At 38.0% G+C, this 19,056-nt stretch overlaps 1 protein-coding gene across 4 annotated transcripts in view; it reads right to left on the reverse strand.

Moving 5' to 3' along the window:
* The window catches only part of CTNNAL1 (catenin alpha like 1), a 66,181-nt gene that overhangs the window by 3,312 nt on the left and 43,813 nt on the right, over positions 1 to 19,056 (reverse strand). For 2 of the 4 annotated variants that reach the window (XM_032418313.1, XM_032418315.1), the window contains exons 10-16: positions 18,041 to 18,133; positions 14,503 to 14,653; positions 9,201 to 9,238; positions 7,246 to 7,296; positions 6,999 to 7,153; positions 2,949 to 2,997; positions 97 to 153 (exon numbers count right to left, since the gene is read on the reverse strand). In XM_032418313.1, the coding sequence (XP_032274204.1) occupies positions 97 to 153; positions 2,949 to 2,997; positions 6,999 to 7,153; positions 7,246 to 7,296; positions 9,201 to 9,238; positions 14,503 to 14,653; positions 18,041 to 18,133 (594 nt within the window). The remainder of the gene's footprint in view (positions 1 to 96; positions 154 to 2,948; positions 2,998 to 6,998; positions 7,154 to 7,245; positions 7,297 to 9,200; positions 9,239 to 14,502; positions 14,654 to 18,040; positions 18,134 to 19,056) is intronic. The other 2 variants (XM_032418314.1, XM_032418316.1) reach the window with 2 other exon arrangements.

A 19,056-nucleotide genomic window follows, 5' to 3' on the forward strand; every position in this document is an offset into this window, starting at 1 on the left:
TTTTAAACCTTAAATACCCTTACACCTTAATAATATACACCCCAAGTGGGTATTCGTGACATCACCATCAAGACCAAGCAGGCAGACTTGCATTACCTGTTTTGAGAAAACTTGTACACTTGAAGCAAGCTTTAAGCCCTCTTCAGCAAAAACCTAGTGGAAAAGAAAAGTATCACTACTTAGATGTATATCTTACAGATAGTTCATAAGAAATATACTCATGGCTAATTGTCATATTGAATTTTAAAAGTAAACCTAAACATAAAAGGTCTGTCGTGGAACGCCTGAAGCTTTTCTCCTACCCAGGAAACACAAATGTTTAGCTGTATTCAGAAGGAGATTTCTCAGGCTTGATGCAGAATCCATCCCTGGAGAGGCTCCTCTACACCTGGACACCTCCAATTACTCTGGAGGGTCATAAAGACCTATGATACTTAACCATACAAATTAACCATACAAATTATGTCTGGGCTTCTGGAAGGATCTGGAGCTCATCTTATAATACCCCAACTATAAAGGGTGATGAATTGTGGAACATGAGGTCAAAGGGTTAGGACTTTCCTACTTCCACTAAAATTTGTCGCCCATACACATTCCTTAACCAGCCATTTGAGAGGACCAATTTAGATTGGTTCTTGAGCATTCACCATGCATTTTACAATTTAGTGAAGAGAACAGGATGATGCCAAAGAACAGTGGAAAAATAAGGCTGGACAGATAAGATAGGAATATTTCGGATGCTTATTTTAAAATAGTAACAGAATGTTTCAGAGTAAGAGACACCAGGGGAATAAAGGGTAGGAGTCAGCTTTAGATGGCAGCCATAAAAAAGAAGAGAATGGCAATATGAGGGTGGTTTGTGAAGAAAACTAAAGTGCTTGGTAATGAATTAGATAAAGAACCTGAAGAAGGAGGCAATGCAGCATTAACCTTAACACTCTATCCAACACCTTGCTATCACTGGATGAACTGATCTCAAGGTCAAATAATCCTTTGCTCCCTTCCTTATCCTTTAAAAGGGAGACCAATGAGTTTTACACATAGATTCTAACCAAACAGAATGACTCATTTACCCATACGTTCCTCATCATCCTACATTACCACTTTTTGTTTACATCTCTTCCCTTCTGGCCTACAAACCCCATGGGGGCAAGATCCATGTCTATCTCCTGGACTATCACGGTTTTACAACCACCTGAAAGCTGATGACTCCCCAGTCTCTCTCTCCATTCTTGAACGATCCTGACACCAGTCTTTTACATACTACTTGAGCAAAACAAAATGCTTGATTTCCACCCTCTAAATCTGGTTTTCTCCCTCAGTGTTCCCTAGCTCAGTAAATGGCACTACGATTTACCCTGGTGATCAAGCCAAAAACCTTTTAAAACCTAAGTTCGATCCTGCCGCTGCTCCTCCAAACCCTCAATGGGTTTTCCCTCATACCTGAAAAAACGTCAAAGTTCTTCCCAGGGCTACGGAGATGTCATGCCTTACCACTTTCCTTCTGGTTCACTCCATTCCATCCATGTTTGCCTCTTTATTTTTCTTCAGACCCCTCCAGCCTACCCCAACATCTCAGGGCCTTTGCACTTGCTCTGTTTGCCTAAAATACTCTACCCCCAGATATCCATCCAGATCACTCTCTCATTCATTAATATCTCTACTCAAATGTTACCCCCTTAGAGAGGTCTTTTCTTGCCAGCCTTCTATCACCTTTCTCTCTTTATCTTTCATGATTTTCTCTCTAAATGCTTATATATAGGCACCGCATACTTAACCTTCTCCTGCCTACCTCCTCCCACTAGAATGTAAGCTCCAGGCCAGCACTGGCTTTGTTCTGTTCTCTTTTCTCCACAGAGCTCTTCCCCCCAGGATCTGACACACAGTAGAAGCTCAATAAATACTTGATGAGCACTTCATGTTCATCAGTAGACAATTCAGTAGACACCGGTTTAATGAGTAAGCTCACACAGGAGGAAGGTGACTAGTGGATCTTTTGCAGTGAAATACCCCATGTGGTGTGGTATGATTTCAAATGGATATGAGCCAAATGGAACAGAGTGAATCCAGAATTTATTCCAACTGTTTTAAGGGAAATCGCTCATCTACAGTCGACTTTATAAAAAAATACAAAAGAAGTATTTTCTAGAAATCATCTGACTCTGATGATAATCATCCTCCCAAGCTAAAATCCCTTTCCTGAAGAGGCTCAGGTGGCAGCACATGGGAATGCCAAAGGAAACTATTAAAGGTAAGAAAGTGATAGAAATTACACATTTCAAATGTACGAATGCCCTTGGTTCTAGAAAAGCAAACAAACTACCGTGAGAGTTAGGGCAAGTATTCTTGCAACCCACTTGCCAATCTAAGGCCTCTAACTGAGGGAGAAGAATTCAAGATGGGCCTACGTGGAGTTCCATTAGACACACTGGGGCACAGGGGTGGGGGTGAGCATGTCTGTCCCTCCTTGAATGCCTTAAATCAGCAGGAACATGGAAGGAAAGAAGGAAACTATACCAAGTACCCTCTGTCTCAAGCCTATGACAGATGCTTTCTCATGTGTTGTCCTCATTTACTCAGTATCATTCATCCAATCCAATAATGAAGAGGCCAAAAAGCCTTCCTAGCACTCAGGAAGGTATCCAGGATATGTGCCTGCTGACAGGATACTTCCACCTACTTGGGAAACCTGTAACTTATTGCACATATTGACTGTCAACAAAGCCCACTCTGCTTTATCCTTATAATATTTGAATTTTACATAAGATATCCAAAAAAAAAGTTCCACAAAATGCTACTGCAAGCCATCTGCTTTTCCACTTTTCTCTGTACATGTGTGTGCATAGGTAAGCATACAAACATGATATGGTAAATCATTTAGAAAATCTGTTATTACCCACATTTAGCCCAGAATTAAATTAGTAGCATAAAATGGAAATAAAACATACCTCTAGTTGATGAATTAAATCCTGGGAAGTTTTCAGTGGCCCCTCTCCTCTGAAATAAAATGAATTATCAAGGAGATCTAAGAAAAAGTTATTGTCTGAAAATTGGTTTCATAACAAAAACTTCTAGAGCATTTTGTATATTAATAGATCCCAAATTTTGAAGAGTAATATTGAATAGAATAATAATATTGTGACTTTATTCTTGAATAACTTTAATATTTAACTATTACTTCTTAGGGCACTTTAAAATTTTTCAGTGAACATTATATATGTTAATTTTATAATGTAAAGAAATTTAAAACCGACAAGTAATATTTAAGTTTTATTTTTCCTTTTTAACCTTTTTCATTTTGCTTCATAAATTAAATACATGAGATCTGACAATATGTCTTAACCAAAGGCCTTTGTTACATAATGTTAAGAGCATCAGACCAAAACTCAAAAAATTCTCATTTTTAATTCTAAAACTTTGACAAGGCATGTCATTTAAGTTTCAGCGCTGGGTATATAAAATAGTCACAATATTTGTGCTACCACTCTCACCAGCAGACTAGGGAACATCAGATTGAAAACTACCAAGAAGAACCAAGACCTCTACAAACAAAAAGCAAACCACAGCAAAGAGAACAGAATGCATTAAGAAGAGCAGTAGACTAGGCATGAATCAGAAGAAATCTAATAACCAATTCTGCCCTCAACATCTGTGACATGTGAACAAATTATTCCTGTTCTCTGATAAACTGCTGTGATCATCAAATGAAATTATGAAACAGAAACCACTTAAAGACCTATAAGGCTCTGGTAAGTTTGAAATTTTTTTAAGGAAAAATGCACTAGTAAATCTTAAATACATAAATTATCAAGAAATAGGGATGCCTGGCTGGCTCAGTTGGTAGAGCATGTAACTCCTGATCTTGGGGTTGTAAGTTTGAGCCCCTTATTGGGTGTAGAGAGTACTTGAAAATAAAATCTTTAAAATTATCAAGAAATATGAATTATCACCTATAAATTACTAAGAAACTGTATAAATTGTTAAGACAACCTTAAACAGCAGCCTGAGGAAAAGCTATAAAATTGCCCGGGAAAACTGTAAAACTGGATACTGTGAAGGCTAACAGATGGGTCTCAGAAACAAGGGGTGCCTGGGTGGCCCAGTCAGTTAAACGTCCGACTCTTGGTTTTGGCTCAGGTCATGATCTCATGGGTCATGGAATTGAGCCCCACATTGGGCTCCCCACTGGGCGGGGAATCTGCTTGAGATTCTCTCCTTCTGCCCTTCCCCCTACGCACACACATTCTCTCTCTCTCTCTCAAATAAATAAATCCTTAAAAAATATTTTAAAAAAAGGAACAAGCAACTAGATGAGGCTGGTAAACCACAGGTATTAAGGGAAAACAGAAAAAAATGTTGGGGAAAAACATATGCTGACAGTGTGGGTAGAAAACAAAGCCAGCTTGAGATTTTACCACAGATATACCAAGATGTGTCAAAATGGGACAAGGTGTTACCCATTACAGAAAAGCCATTTTCTTCCCTGAACTGAGCATTCCTGCCTAATAACTACGTCTCATAACAAGTCCCATTCCACAGAGCTTTAGTTATTCCTACCCCTCAAAATGCAGCTCCTCATGCTTCCTAGTCTCCATGGGATGCATGTCATCCCTTACCAGAATCCACTATCCTGACTCTGAAACAAAAAATGCTGACCATATCACCCTGGAATATTCTGAAACAAGAAACAAGAAATAAAAGAGGCAGTTAAAAATGTAAACAAAAAATTCTACTGAGGAATCCTCTGTTTAGGAAGATTTTCTATATCAAACTACATTTACTAGGTGATAATGATATTCCTCCAGTTTTCATTGGTGAAAAACAAATTTTTGTTTAAAGATCTGCTGATTTTTATCCCCAGGAGTTAACTAGCATGATTGCAGCCAAAGGTCAAGATCTTTGTTATTCCAGCTAATCTGCGCACATTTGGTGTGTGTGAACAAAGGAGTTCCATTTTACTTTCTTCTGCAAATCTGACTCATCAGATTTTAAAAAGACAGGAACTAAGAAAAAAAGATCAAAATTGCGTTAGGAAGACTCAATCCCAGGAGAAGCTTGCAAAGAAAAACGACTAAGCACAAAGGAAGGAAACCACCGAAGAGGAAAGGTCACCCATGCTGGAAAGTATGGTAAAGTATTAACAGATGGCTGCTAAACAGAGGCCAAGTCACTCAGCTCCTATCACTTCTGCACCCTCCAGAAGAATTCTCTATCTTGAAAAGGTAGAGGACTTCATCAAGAGGGAAATGAATGCTCCTTCCTCACTCCTGATCTTCCTTCCATACAAAGGCATCTTCACTAGCATAACCTCCCTCACTTCTCTCAGCTCTCCCCCTTATTCCCTCCCATAGAAAGGTATGGGCATTTATTTAGCTTTTCAGTCTTCTTGGTGACTTTGCAAAAATAAATTGGATGTGGTAGGCCTTTCCTTTCTCCTTTTTCTCTTGGAAGTAAAGCTGCTTTTGGGAGACACCTACTCTGTCAGTTATTTTAAGATACATTCTGTCCCTGTAGAGTAAGATTTCTGAATTCTAGAGATCGTTTTTAAAAACCTACTTGTTAGTGGATATAAACTACATTATCCAATAATAGCTTTATCAATATAAAGGTTACGGCCCCTACCTGCCTATTCTTTTGCTTATTTTTTCATTTTGTTCAGAAATTGGGTAGGAAAAAGGGTGCTATTTATTGAACCCCAATGCCCACACAGCTGTGGAGATCCTAACTACTTTAATTGAGTTTAGACTCCAGATGAGGGGTGCCTGGGTGGCTCAGTCAGTTGAGTGACTGACTCTTGGTTTCATCTCAGGTCGTGATGAGATCGAGCACCAGGTCAGGCTCTGCTCTCAGAGGGCAGTCTGCTGGAGATTCTCTCCCTCTCACTCTGCCCACTCCTCCCCCCGCACCCCCCCCCCCCCCCCCCAGGTACATGCTTTCTCTCTCTCTAAAAGTAAAGAAATCTTTTTTAAAAAATGAAAAAAAAAAAAGACTCCAGATGAAATAGATTACATTCCAGAATACTGAAACAACTTGTAGGTGTGAACCATTGCTGATATTTTCAAAATCAAAATGAGTAGGAGAAGAGCCATAGCACTAGAGATATCAAATATTTTCCAGAGTTCCAAAAGTAAAAAAAATAGATTTCAGAAAATTAGTGAAAAGTTTGAAGTCATTCCTTGAGAAAATTCTAGAACAGATTATTGAGCAGATAACAGATAAATGTTTACAATATGGAATTACTATACCATATGTATAGATTATTTTAACAGAAGATTGTGGAATGTGATCAACATGGACTTCAATGAGGCATTTGATCAAGAGTCTTGTTATGCGGACAAGACAAAGAATGTAGGTCATGCAATAGTCAAGTCAGGGAAATTCTCTGCTATATAATGAACACTGATTCATGGAGATTTGGCACCCTATTGAGGTGGTAGTCCTTATGGTTCTATTCTTTGATCTGTATTATCTAATCAATTATCAGTCACTTGCATAAAGAGTTTAAAAGACATGTTTTCTAAACTTACTGATGCTTGCTAGGAGAGAGAATGATATATTGAATGACAAAAATCAGGATGCAAAATTGTAACGACTGGGTGGCTCAGTCATTAAGCATCTGCCTTTGGCTCAGGTCATGATCCCAGGGTCCTGGGATCAAGCCCCGCATCGGGCTCCCTGCTCCACGGGAAGCCTGCTTCTCCCTCTCCCACTCCCCCTGCTTGTGTTCCCTCTCTCGCTGTGTCTCTCTCTGTCAAATAAATGAATGACATCTTAAAAAATTATGAAAAGAACAGGACACAAACCTGGAGGGGTTATCTTCTAAATCTAAATCCTAATTAAATGTCTTCTTGTTGTATTCACTTAATTATCATAAGAACTTAGTCTTTTTTACCAAATATTTGAAATTGACTTTAACCTATCAATGATTTAACATGAGTTTTTCCTTACACCAAATATTATTAAACTGATTTAAAAGGATCAAGTGTAACTACATTTACCTAGTAAATAAATACAGAGAATAGGCCATACTGGACATGTTGCGCCCATTTCGAACAATCTCATTTTCCTGATCCTCCCATTTCTTGATCTCACAGTTGACATCGGAGGTAAGCAAACCCAGCTTAAGTCCAAGCTTTGCTATCTTGGCTTGCTCCTATAAAATACACATTTTAATCACCACAATATTGTCATTATTGATGTAAAAGGAAGATTATAAGTAAGACTGTTAAAAGAAAAAGGTCTTACCTCAGAGTCAGGCTTGTCCGGCTTTAATGATTTCAAGTTTGCGTTATTCTTCTATGACAATAAAAAGATTAAGACATCTTAAAAAGCAGTACAGCTAATTGTGAGGAAATACAATAGTAATAGAAAACAAATTACCTATAATAAAATTTTAACTTAAACATTTTCAGAACATACTTAAACTATATTAAATTAAGTTGAAACAATTATTTGCAAATACTCTTCTAGCATGTAAGTTCAGCTTTGAATAGGTAAGTAGTCAGAAACCCGGGACCAGGGAAAGCAGATCATGTCCCAGAAGGATTTAAAGACTTCTGCAGTCTTCTCAGAGTCCAGTTATTATACCTCCACACATTCCTGGCCCCTCTGTTGAGTTATTTTTATGAAATGATGTCATAAAATTAGCCACTATATGTAGTTTTCCACATGTTCCTAATGTTATGACTCTGGAGCTCAATTCCTTTAACCAATTTGCCCTTTGAAGGCAAAATTTCAGCACCCTAGTGTCATTGACATCTCAGTTCCTAATCCTCTACCCAGCTGTATAGGAGATTATACTTAGAATATAGTATTTCATATTTGAATCAACATATTTGATGGGCCCCTATTTTTGAAACAGCAAGTTTGTTTCTGTGTAAGCTATATGGAACTCAGAATATAGTTCCCCAAGGAGAGGCTAAAACATTATAGTTAGTTAGGTTAGCAAGCTAGCCCACAGATTCCTATTTACATGAAGAACAGAGGGGCGCCTGGGTGGCTCAGTCGGTTAAGCAGCTGCCTTCAGCTCAGGTCATGATCTCGGGGTCCTGGGATCAAGCCCCGCATCCAGCTCCCTGCTCAGCGGGGATCTGCTTCTCTCTCTCCCTCTGCCTCTCCCCCTGCTTGTGCTTTCTCTATGTCAAATAAATAAACAAATAAAATCTTAAAAAAAAAAAAAAGAATGGAAACCACTACCAATGGCAATGTTTCTTTGAAAAATATATGCAGAAGCTCTCAGGAGATGGCAGCCCAGGTTGGCCGTTCCCCCCAATCTGAGGTCTGGTGGAAGCTCCCCTAATTGGGGCAGGAGTTCCAGAATGGCCAGGGCTACTGTACATAAAGGGGTAGGAGACGCTGGTAGCCTTTTTTGTTTTAACATTTACTCAAACTCTAAACACACACACACATACACACATTGAGTAGATGTACACAAAGTATAAATTATAACATAATAAAACAAAATACCCAGCTCCCTTAGCTTAAGAAACAGGTCATCATCAATACCTTCCAGGTATATGTGTATCCCCTTGTTTTTTGTTTCCCTTATTACCACAACTTGATACTTCTGACCAGCTCTTCTGTCACCAGTTTCACTGCAGAACAGAAGAGCCTCAACTTTTCCTTGTTCTTCTGTCTCACAGTTTATATTTACTCATTTAACATAGCCCTTTTGAGATTTTCTAATGCTGCTTACTATAGAAGAAATAGGACAGAAAATGAATGTGGGGAAACTATAAAGCCGCATAATGTACAGATACGAGCTGCCCCTTATGTTCACTGGAAAATACAGATGATCTGTGTTCTCTCCGGCCCCTCCTTGTATAGAGAGTCACTCACCTGTATCTTCCTCCCTCGTCTGGTAGACTATAAAGCAGGTGATAAAGCATTTAAGACATAGCTCGAGGTTTTGAGGGTTTATTTTATTTAGAATTTTACAGCCTATCTTATTTTTTTTAATTCAGTTGTGTTTTCATTATTTTTATTTTTACTTTTACAAATGATTATTATTAAAGTGTTTACTGAAGACTGAAAGGGAGCTGCCTGACAAGGTGCAGAAACCATCTTCATACATGTCACCAAGCCGGCCACCTAGTGGGACACTATTTTGGACTGCAGTCAGATGCATTAGTTGCAGTTTCAAATTTACAATTTGGGTTCTGAATAAAACATTCCAGAATGTACAAAACTCTTCTACTTACCATTGGCTTTGGAAGTGACAGGTAGCCATACTTCTCTCCTACAAATAACACATATAACTTAAAACAAATTTTCTATTAGCGTATTTTCTATTATTCACATTTAATTTTTTTTAATATGATTAAATAGGAATGGTAGTACATTAGTTTTGATAATTTAGGCTATTAATTACATGTGTTTCAGAAACAAAATTGTAATTTGGTGACTATGAAGGCTGTCAACAGTTATATCTCTAAGGTACCTGGTTGGACAATCTCTCCCTCCCCCAATGTAAGGGCAGAAAGGCACAATTTCTCAGTGTTATTTACTTATATTTACAACAAGCTTCCTTCATAGTGAAATCTTTCACAGCGGCCTGCCTCCAATGAAACCAGATTCTTCTTTTATCAGTACCAGTTATCAGTGCTTGCTTCCTTTTCTGTGACTATCAAACCAAATCATTTACACCTAAATTCTTAAAGTATTCGTCCAGTCAAACAGAGCAACTCTAGTGTACAAGATAGGAAGAGGAAGTAAACCAAATACAGTCTCTTGGCTGTGAATTAACACATGCAGGAAGCACCGTAACTGAGGAAAGGAAGGAGACATGTGATGCCCACTTCACCCCTGCGCTTCCCTATTTCAAACTTCTAGATCATGTATAAAGTCAGGTTACAATGGATGGTAGATTGTTTTCAAAGCCTAGTTTGTTCATAGGGGAAAGAATTCACAATAAGATTGAACAGTAATTGCTTCTTGATTTTAAGGAATGGGAGTTTGTTCAGCTATAATATATTAGGTAGAACCATATGAAATTGCTGATACTCAACCACTCTGAAATACAAAAATAGCAATTTCATACAGTTTCACCTAATGAAAGTAAATACAGTGTAAGAGCACTAAATCATACACTTTCTTATAGAATGACTGTTACATGAACAGGGTGAGCCTATTCATAACATATTTAAATTTTCATCTAGAACTGTGCTGTTGAATATGGGATCCACCAGCCATGCATGACTACTGAGCAACAGAAACATGACCGGTCTGAATTGAGATGTGTTGTAACTATAAAATACATACTGGATTTTGAAGATTTAATATAAAGGGGAAAAAATGTAAGAGACCTAATTAATCATTTTTAAGTATTGATTATAAACGGAAACAATTATCTTGGATACATTGGGTTAAGTAGAAAACATTGAAATGAATTTCACCTGTTTCTTTTTAAATTTTTCTTGTGCCTCCTAGAAAACTTTAAAGTACATATGTATTTTATATTTCTGTTGGACAGTGCTGATCTAGAAAATGAACTGTCATTACGGGTCAGCCATTGGTACTCGGGAATAGCTTTATGGTTCAAATCATTTCTTTGCAGTGTCGGAATAGTAAGGGAATTTTATTAATGATTTTCTGTTCTCAGAATTGTGAGAGAAAAATAAAACTTAAAGACATTATTTCCATGCCTTGTCTCCTAGCGCTGATATAAAAAGTGCCTGATTTAGCTGTGAAAGATTAATAGAAGACTTTAAGTCATTTAGAACCTCAAAATTCACCATTTATCTTAATTCAAAGTCCAAATCCTGTCTATAATAGCCCTAAAAAGTGGTCTTAATAAGCTGCAGAAACGAGCATAATCATTACTTAAGCATAACTAGCTTAGGCATGAGCAATCTTGTATTATTTACCCTTGTGATCCTCCATAGAGCCTATGACCCTGACATGTTCACATTTTCTCTACAAGAGAAAAAAAAAAGCCACCTATCTTAGTATCCCTTATTTCTCCGAGAAACAATAGAGGTAAAGAAACCAGAAGGCAGGGAGAAATAAATGAAAAAAGGAGCCTTTCTATAATCTGGTTTTCTAGCATTACCATCACCAATTAATCACTGGCACTTCCAGTCCCTGAGGCTGTCTTACAGACACTTTGTTTTGCTCCATATTCCCATCATTTAGCTGGACTCAGAATGATTTGCATATTTGAGGATAACTGCAAAACTGATCATTCTTCAAGACAGCTTTTCCCCAAATGCTCTGCAGGTAAGGTTATCCCTCTTTCCCCCAATTCCAATATAAGCCAAGTTTAGTTGATAAAAAAAAAAGTTGATAAAGATACCAAAAATCATTAATCTGAATCATTTTATAATTAATTTTATAGCTGTTTTTTTCCATACAAGCCTAATTATTGCCATTGATTCTAAGCAGAGCAAATACATTGACTCAGTTACGTTTAGCTCTTATATCAAATTAAAGAAGTGGCATTAACAAACAATTTCTATCTCTGATGAAAACATGTTATAAACATTAGAAGTAACTGGAAAAACAGGAATATTTATGGGGAAAACACAGTCAATATTTGAATTATAAACCTGTTTTTCAAAGCACTGTTTTCACAGGGGTATCATAAGTTTAATACTCCCAAAATCCTTTGTTTAATATTCCCTAAATCAACACCACAACTGTATCATTTTTACTTCTCACCTTACACCTCCAGATAAACTAAGTTCGGGGTTAAGCTCAAGAGCCCCTCTGATCTGATGGGAGTACCAAAATGATCGCTTATTTGCTGCTCTCATTTTCACTATCCAGAGCTCTTCTGCATCTTTACAAACTAAAGCTAATTTCCCAAGGACAGAAAAGCCTCACTATTTCACTAAAGATGTGCTATGTAATTCCCTATTAGAAGGTCCCACAATTAGCTTTTTTTATTCCGGAAGGTGCTCTATATGGCATTATCAGAAAGATCATGTCCCCAGACCCACTGAAAATGAATCGCTAACTACTGAAGGATAGGCAATTAGCTAACCACAGGAGTAGGATTGGGGTATTCTAATCCAAACCCAGTTGTCATCCTCAAACTCTCCCTTACCTCTACATTCAATTAATCAGCAAATCCTACCAATATGACCTGTAAAATTCTTCTTAAATCAGTCTTCTTATCTCCATTTCTACTACCATCATCTCATTATCTCTTGTCTGGATGGGTCACTCCCTTGTTTCGAACTCCATGTCCCCCAAATAAGCTCATATTTATCCACAAGCATATTCCTCCTTCTATGCATCCCATTTCGGTGAACAGCACCTTACACATCCAATCTGCCAAGTGATAAAACAGGCGCAGAGCTATGGAACAGGACCATTAGGTACATCCCTATAACCTGAAGCCTAGTCATATTAATTCTAAGATGGTTCAAACAGAACAAGAGAAATTCAGCCTCTTTAAAGGAGAAACAGTCTACAAGCTGTGAGAGAAGGCTTCTTTTAACATTTAGTTATCTAAAATAATCTCAAATTCTAAATGCTATGATTACAAATTCATCATTAAGGGAAAGTGGAATCTTTCTGATCTGGTCCTTTCTAATATGAAGACCATGGCTTCCCAGGAGGGTTGGGTAAGAAGGCAGAAATGGATGAAGAGAGAAAGGCAGGAAGATGAGCATTGACTTTTGAGTTCTTAAAACAACCTCAGGAGGCCCTATTGTGAAATTTCCGTGTCTCAGGATAAGGGGGACAATGACCTAGCTCTGAGTCCCTTTCTCATTGCTTACCATGTTATTTGCTTTAATTGGTTGGTTAAACGACACTTGCAAACATATCCCATAATTCTTCTATTAATGAGAGTCAAGATATTCAGAGCAGAACAAAGGTAGCTAGAATACAGCAAAGGCTTTTCAATAATAGCTATAACATGAGTTATAACAGCAGCAGAGAGAAATCAGGATCTGAAGAATACACTCCACCCTTTGTATGGAAAGTAGTGGACAGGTGCAAGGTAACAGGCAGACATGTCATAATAACCATACAGAACAGGAAAAACAACACTGTGACACTGGACTCAGTCCAGTCAATAATGGCTAACCCAGAGTTGGACTTCTTTGTCAAAAAAGCTATTCTTATGAGCTTAATGTTAAAAGTCAGGACAAAGAAAGGCAGTACAAGAAATCAACCAACTCTATCTCAGTTAACCCCACATAAGGATCCTTCTGAACAGCAAGATACTTTACCAGTTAAACAATGGATGTACCACTGATTGAGGCAGCAGAGTTTCCTACCTACAGAGGAATTTCTTTCAGCCCTAAAGAAGTTAAGGTAACCTGATTTTTTTGAGGATAGGTTACCCAAACCTAAAGAAGAGACCATTTACATAACATCCAGCTTAAAAGTAAAAGAAACCACAGAGACCATGTGGTCCAAACATAAGTATAGGATTTTCCTGTTTCAGCTCTAGTCTATCTGTAGTGGGTGCTGGTGTTGAGGAAGATGGGGAAGTCACTTTCTTCATTTCCTAAACAAGTCCCATAGCTAAATGACCATTCTTCTTCAGATATGAATCAACAACATCACTTTACCTTTTAATACATGAAACTCGTCTCACATAAAAATCCATGTGTCTATAAATACTTTATAAAAGCATTGAAGTGATAAGCCATTTAGACTAGCTATCACAGAAATCTTTAAATGTAAAAGCATGGTAAACATTTATTATATTTTACAAATTATGCTATATTTACAAACTCTATCTAATTTTCTGATTTTTAAAAGCAAATCAGCAATTATCCTATATAGGTATTTTTAAAAATATGAAATGTTTAGATGTTCAAGTCAATAAAAATAAATATGTAATTTGATGTTATTGTGGCTTAAAGGACATTTTATTTAAAAAAAAAAAGCATGCTTGACACTAACAGAAGCCATTCAAAGAGGATAAAATACATGAAAACACATAAACATAAATAAGAGGACACACTATACAACGGAAAATAAACCAAAGTCCCAGTTGTTATTAAAATAAAGAATAAAAATGATGCCTTCCTATACATTGTGCAGTGCTATTCTACATGTTGTAAAAATACCAATGAACTTACCCACCACAGGAAATTTTCCAAGATTATGTAGTCATCAAAGAAAGAGATTCCATCCAAGTGGAAGGAAAGCAATTCAAAAATCAAATAACTACATTCATTTCATTATGAAGTTAGTAGAATTAAATCAGAGAATAATTGTATTACAGAAGAGCTTTTGTACTAAAACTAAAAAACAATTTTGATAAAATATAAAATGACTAAATTTCAATAGGAAAACTAGAATATTAATATTACTTCAAAGAAATCTACTACACTGTTGTACAATAAATTGTACTGCTTACATACTACAATAAAGAAGGACACACAACATTTTCAGTTTTTCTGTGGAAGGTATGTTACTATAAAAATAACCCATTGGGTTATAACAAGATAATTCATTTTGCAACTGAGGTTTGACATTAAAAAACTAACAGAGCTAATTGAAATAATAATATATTTAAATACGCGGACAGTTTCTCACCTCGTCTTCCTTCAAACACGTCATTGATTTCTCTTAGCAGTGTTGACATGTCACCAATTTGGGATTCCCAAGCTTCACAAAATACATCTAGGTTTTCTTTAGCAATTTTACTAGATGGATGCAATGTCAATGTTTCAGCGGCAGAAATTATCTAATGAAATACAACATACACAGGTGTCCATTTCAAAATCTTAGCTCTCAACATCATATTGGAGACCAGACTTAAGTCTGTACTGTTCACTCAACAAACAACTATGAAGTGCTTTCCACACATAAGCACCATGTTGGCCAACGTGGAGAGACAGGGAACAAAACTCACTGTTTCTGCGAATAAATAGCATGCATTATTATATACAAACCTGTATCCAGGGAGCAATGGTCTTTATTTCAGGAAAACTACTTCCACAGAGTCATTTCCACAGCAGAATTCAAAGAGTTACGCTCAGACTGGGAAGGGTGGAGTGCGCTGTACACAAGAGACAGGACAGGGGCTGCGGCGGCGGCAGCGGTCGCCGCGGTGGTGCTGGTGGCGGTAGGAGTACCGGTAAGAGGAGTAGGACCGGCAGCAGTAGTGGGAGTGGCAGGTGGCCAGCAGTAGCGGCAGTGGTGGGAGTGGTAACACACACGCACACCTATGAGCACACGGCAGATACGTTCTTGAGATACTGTCTCAGGGGCTCGATCTACATTAGTATTGACCTTCAGAAACACACAAACAAAATACATTTTCTCAATAGAGAGAGAGAAACTGAGGCTCGGGGACACCAAGTAACTAATACATGGCTATTCATTCACCTACTCTGTGCCAGGCACTGTACCCGTGTTCCCGGAGCTGGGGAATAGCTACGAGTGAGACAGATGAAGACTCACACTATAATGGGGGGAGACAGATAATAAAAAACATACAAGTAAATGATAAGATATTATAAGTTATGATAAATTATATGTATAAAAATAAAGGGTAAGGACGAGAGAGGATGTTAGGTGGTCACGGAAAAGGTGGCACGTAAAAGCAAAGAACTAAAGGTCAGTGGGGCCAAAGGAAATCTAGGGCGAGCCATTTGGGATGAGGTGGGAGCACTTCTAGTGTGTTCAAGGATCAGCCAGTAGGCCAGTGTGACTGGACTGACATGAAAAAAGGGAAGGTCACCAGAGGCCATGTGATGCGGGACATACACAGTAAGGACCGGACTTTACTGTGAGACAGGAAGTCACTGGAGAGCTTTCAGAAGACTGATATGGTCCACGTCATGCTACCTGTAAGGGAATTAGAGCTACGTGTTCCTCCTGGGGGGGCACAGTCACACACACACAGGACTTGACAAGGAGGTGGCAGCTTCATGAGTAAAACAAGGTTCCCCATCTTCAGGGAGGGCGGGCACATGGGCTCTCCAGAGAACCACAAGCTAGATTTCAGTGGGACTTCCCTCTCGACCAGGAGCCATTGTATGCTGTACAAACTGCTCCATTGTGTCCTGGATAGGATCTAACATTCTAAAGGAAATACAAAGATGACATAGCTGAAGTAGAGATGTCCAGAAATAAATACAAATTAACCCAGAGGCATGCTCTATTTCCTTAAACGATCCCTTTGTGAAACAGATGGCAAAGACAAGGAGCAAAAGCTAAGGCTGTGAGAAAAAAAATGCTTCTCAAGTTATGGAAATTGACAACAGGCTCTATCACCATCCTGGGGAAGAAAGTACGGTTATTCCTAATATCCCTACTACAATAAAAACAGTAAGCAGAGAATTACAGCCAAATAGCAAGTATGGCTTGAGGAAAGCAAGAGCTGATTGCATATGGCAGAAGAGACAAACCTTTTCATTCTACTGAAATACATTTAAAGCCAAGGCAAGCAGGATGAATCTCAAGCGGACAAGCAAATACTGAAGCCTTGGTTTCTCTTAATAAGGAGAGATCCTCTGGTTATAATAAACTGTTCAGCAGATGATCATTGCCAAGGTTGACTCATATACTTCCTCCTTCCATGATAAGCCTTTGACACTGTTCTCTACAGAGCACACATCCCTCCAACATTCAACATGCTTCTGCTAGAGGACACAGGCCACTATGGTCTCTAAGTCACTTGCACTGTTCTCAACTCTAAATCCAAGGGCTCTACATCTATCATGTAATACTACAGTTAGGAGTACGTCCTTTGGCTGACCATGATAAATGAAACAAGAACACCTGGTAAATTGTATTCTGGAGCTTAGACCTAAAAAAGAAAGGAAGTTCTGCCCCTCATTTTTCTCTTTAGATTAATTTGACAGGGACAATATTAAATGGGATATCAATTTTTAAAAGGCTCTGGAAAATTATAAAAAGTTATATCTCAAAAAATTCAGAAAAAATTCACAACTCTTCCAAAAAAGCACAAGAACTTTCATTTCTACATATTCCTATGTAGTCATTTTCTTTTTTCTTTTTTCTTTTTTTTTAAGATTTATTTATTTTTAGAGAGGGGGGTGGCACGAGCAGGAGGGGCAAAAGGAGAGGAAGAGAGAAAATCTCTGACACGGGGCTCGATCTCACAACCCTGAGATCGTGACCTGAGCCAAAACCAAGAGTTGGACACTTAACTGACTGAGCCACCCGAGCACCCCTCATTTTCTTATATATGTACATTTTACATAGTAGCAAGTATAGTAAGTATACAAATACGTATCCTGCTTTTATCATCTAACATTTTAACAATACATTTTTCAATGTTGCTAATTTTAGCTATCATGATTATTATTTAAAGGTCATAATGTACTATTTGCCTACCTTAATTATCTTGCTTCCAACTGAATCTTATTATAAGTAATGCTGTAACAAACATTGCTTTTGTTTTTGTTTTTCTAATTTCCTTATGTCCTTGGGAATCCTAGGTCAAAACACGTAAATATTTTTATGGCTTGGTCCATAATGGTAACTTATTTTTTTTAAAGATTTTTTTTTTTAAAGGTTTTATTTATTTATTTGAGAGAGAGAGAGAGAGAGAGCATAAGTGGGGGAGAGGGGCAAAGGGAGAGGGAAAAGCAGACTCCCCACTGAACAGGGAGCCCGACGTGGGGCTTGATCCTAGGACCCTGAGATCATGACCTGAGCCAAAGGCAAACACTTAACTGACTGAGCCAGCCAGGGGCCCCTAAGATTTTATTTTTTTAAGTAATCTCTATACCCAATACAGGGCTGGAACCCACATCCCCAAGACCAAGAGCTGCACGCTCACACTCCAGCCAGGCGCCCCAGTAAATTACTTTTCAAATATGTCACTACAACCTGCACTGCAAACAGCTTCACTGAAAATAAATATAAACTAGGACATCAATTAAATGGGCCAATCTCCAGTTTTGCAGAGGAGCAGCATCAGCATGGAAACTCAGCTATGTCCCGGCACACTATCCGTGAAAATTCCATGATCTTCTTCATCACTCTCAGTGGATTTGACCTCTAGTTATGCAGAACCACACACATCTTCCTTCCACACAATTTGTTATGACATTCAGACAAGACATAATATAAAGGAATGATCTGCTATTGCTCATACCTGTTGGCCAGTCACCTGAAATGTCTCCTCTGCATGTGCACAGGTTATTTCAAGAGGTTCTGTCCCAGATATATGGCGTAACAACCGACAGACCTATGAGAAAACATCTCTACAGTTCAACCTCCACCTTCTCGTTCTTCGCAATACAGGTTTTCATTTTATAATTAATAAAGGAAATAAAGCCTTACACAGAAAACTTATTAAAACCTTATTAAATTAAACCTTATTTATTAAAAATCAAGTTGTATATTACTTAGAAGATTATTATAATACTATATTGGTCACCAACAGATTTTCTAGGAATAAAGCAGGAATGCATAAGGGTAGAGCATATTGTCTCTTTGTCTCTATTTCTTATCTCATTATGGCAAGTGGTCACTGAATATTAGAACCTGAGGGAATCTCTGAAAGGATCTAGTAAGTGCCCACACACTGTATGTATGAAGAAACTTCACTCAGAGAAGTGATTTGCCAAGGTCCCTCAGGTATACTATGTCAAGCTACATATTCTTTTTTTTTTATTTTGACAGAGAGAGACCCAGCGAGTGAGGGAACACAAGCAGAGGGAGTGGGACAGGGAGAAGCAGGCTTCCCGCTGTGACCTGAGCGGAGCTTAATGACTGGGCCACCCAGGCGCCCCCAAGCTACACATTCTGTCAACAAACAACACTTCCTCTCAGGGTCAATTAATTAACACACCTTTCACTGGAGAAAACACTGGATTAGGAAAGGCTGATGTAATGAGAAAAGAGCCTTTATCAGAGAAAATTATTGAAAATCTTCAGACTTGAGACAGAAAACATTTTTTCACTTAAAAATTTTGCTGCAGGATTCCTATAAATAGCAAGATTAAACTGTTTACAGTCATAATACTTGCTTTATAAACCTAACAGTAGCATAACAGGTGAAGGTAATCAAAAGGTACGAATCTCCAGCTATAAGATAAATATGTTCTGAGGATATAATATGTAAGACTAGAATTAACAGTACTCTTTTGTATACTTGAAAGTTGCTAA

Source organism: Phoca vitulina, unplaced genomic scaffold (assembly GCF_004348235.1).
Source record: "Phoca vitulina isolate PV1807 unplaced genomic scaffold, GSC_HSeal_1.0 scaffold21, whole genome shotgun sequence".
NCBI lineage: Eukaryota > Metazoa > Chordata > Mammalia > Carnivora > Phocidae > Phoca > Phoca vitulina.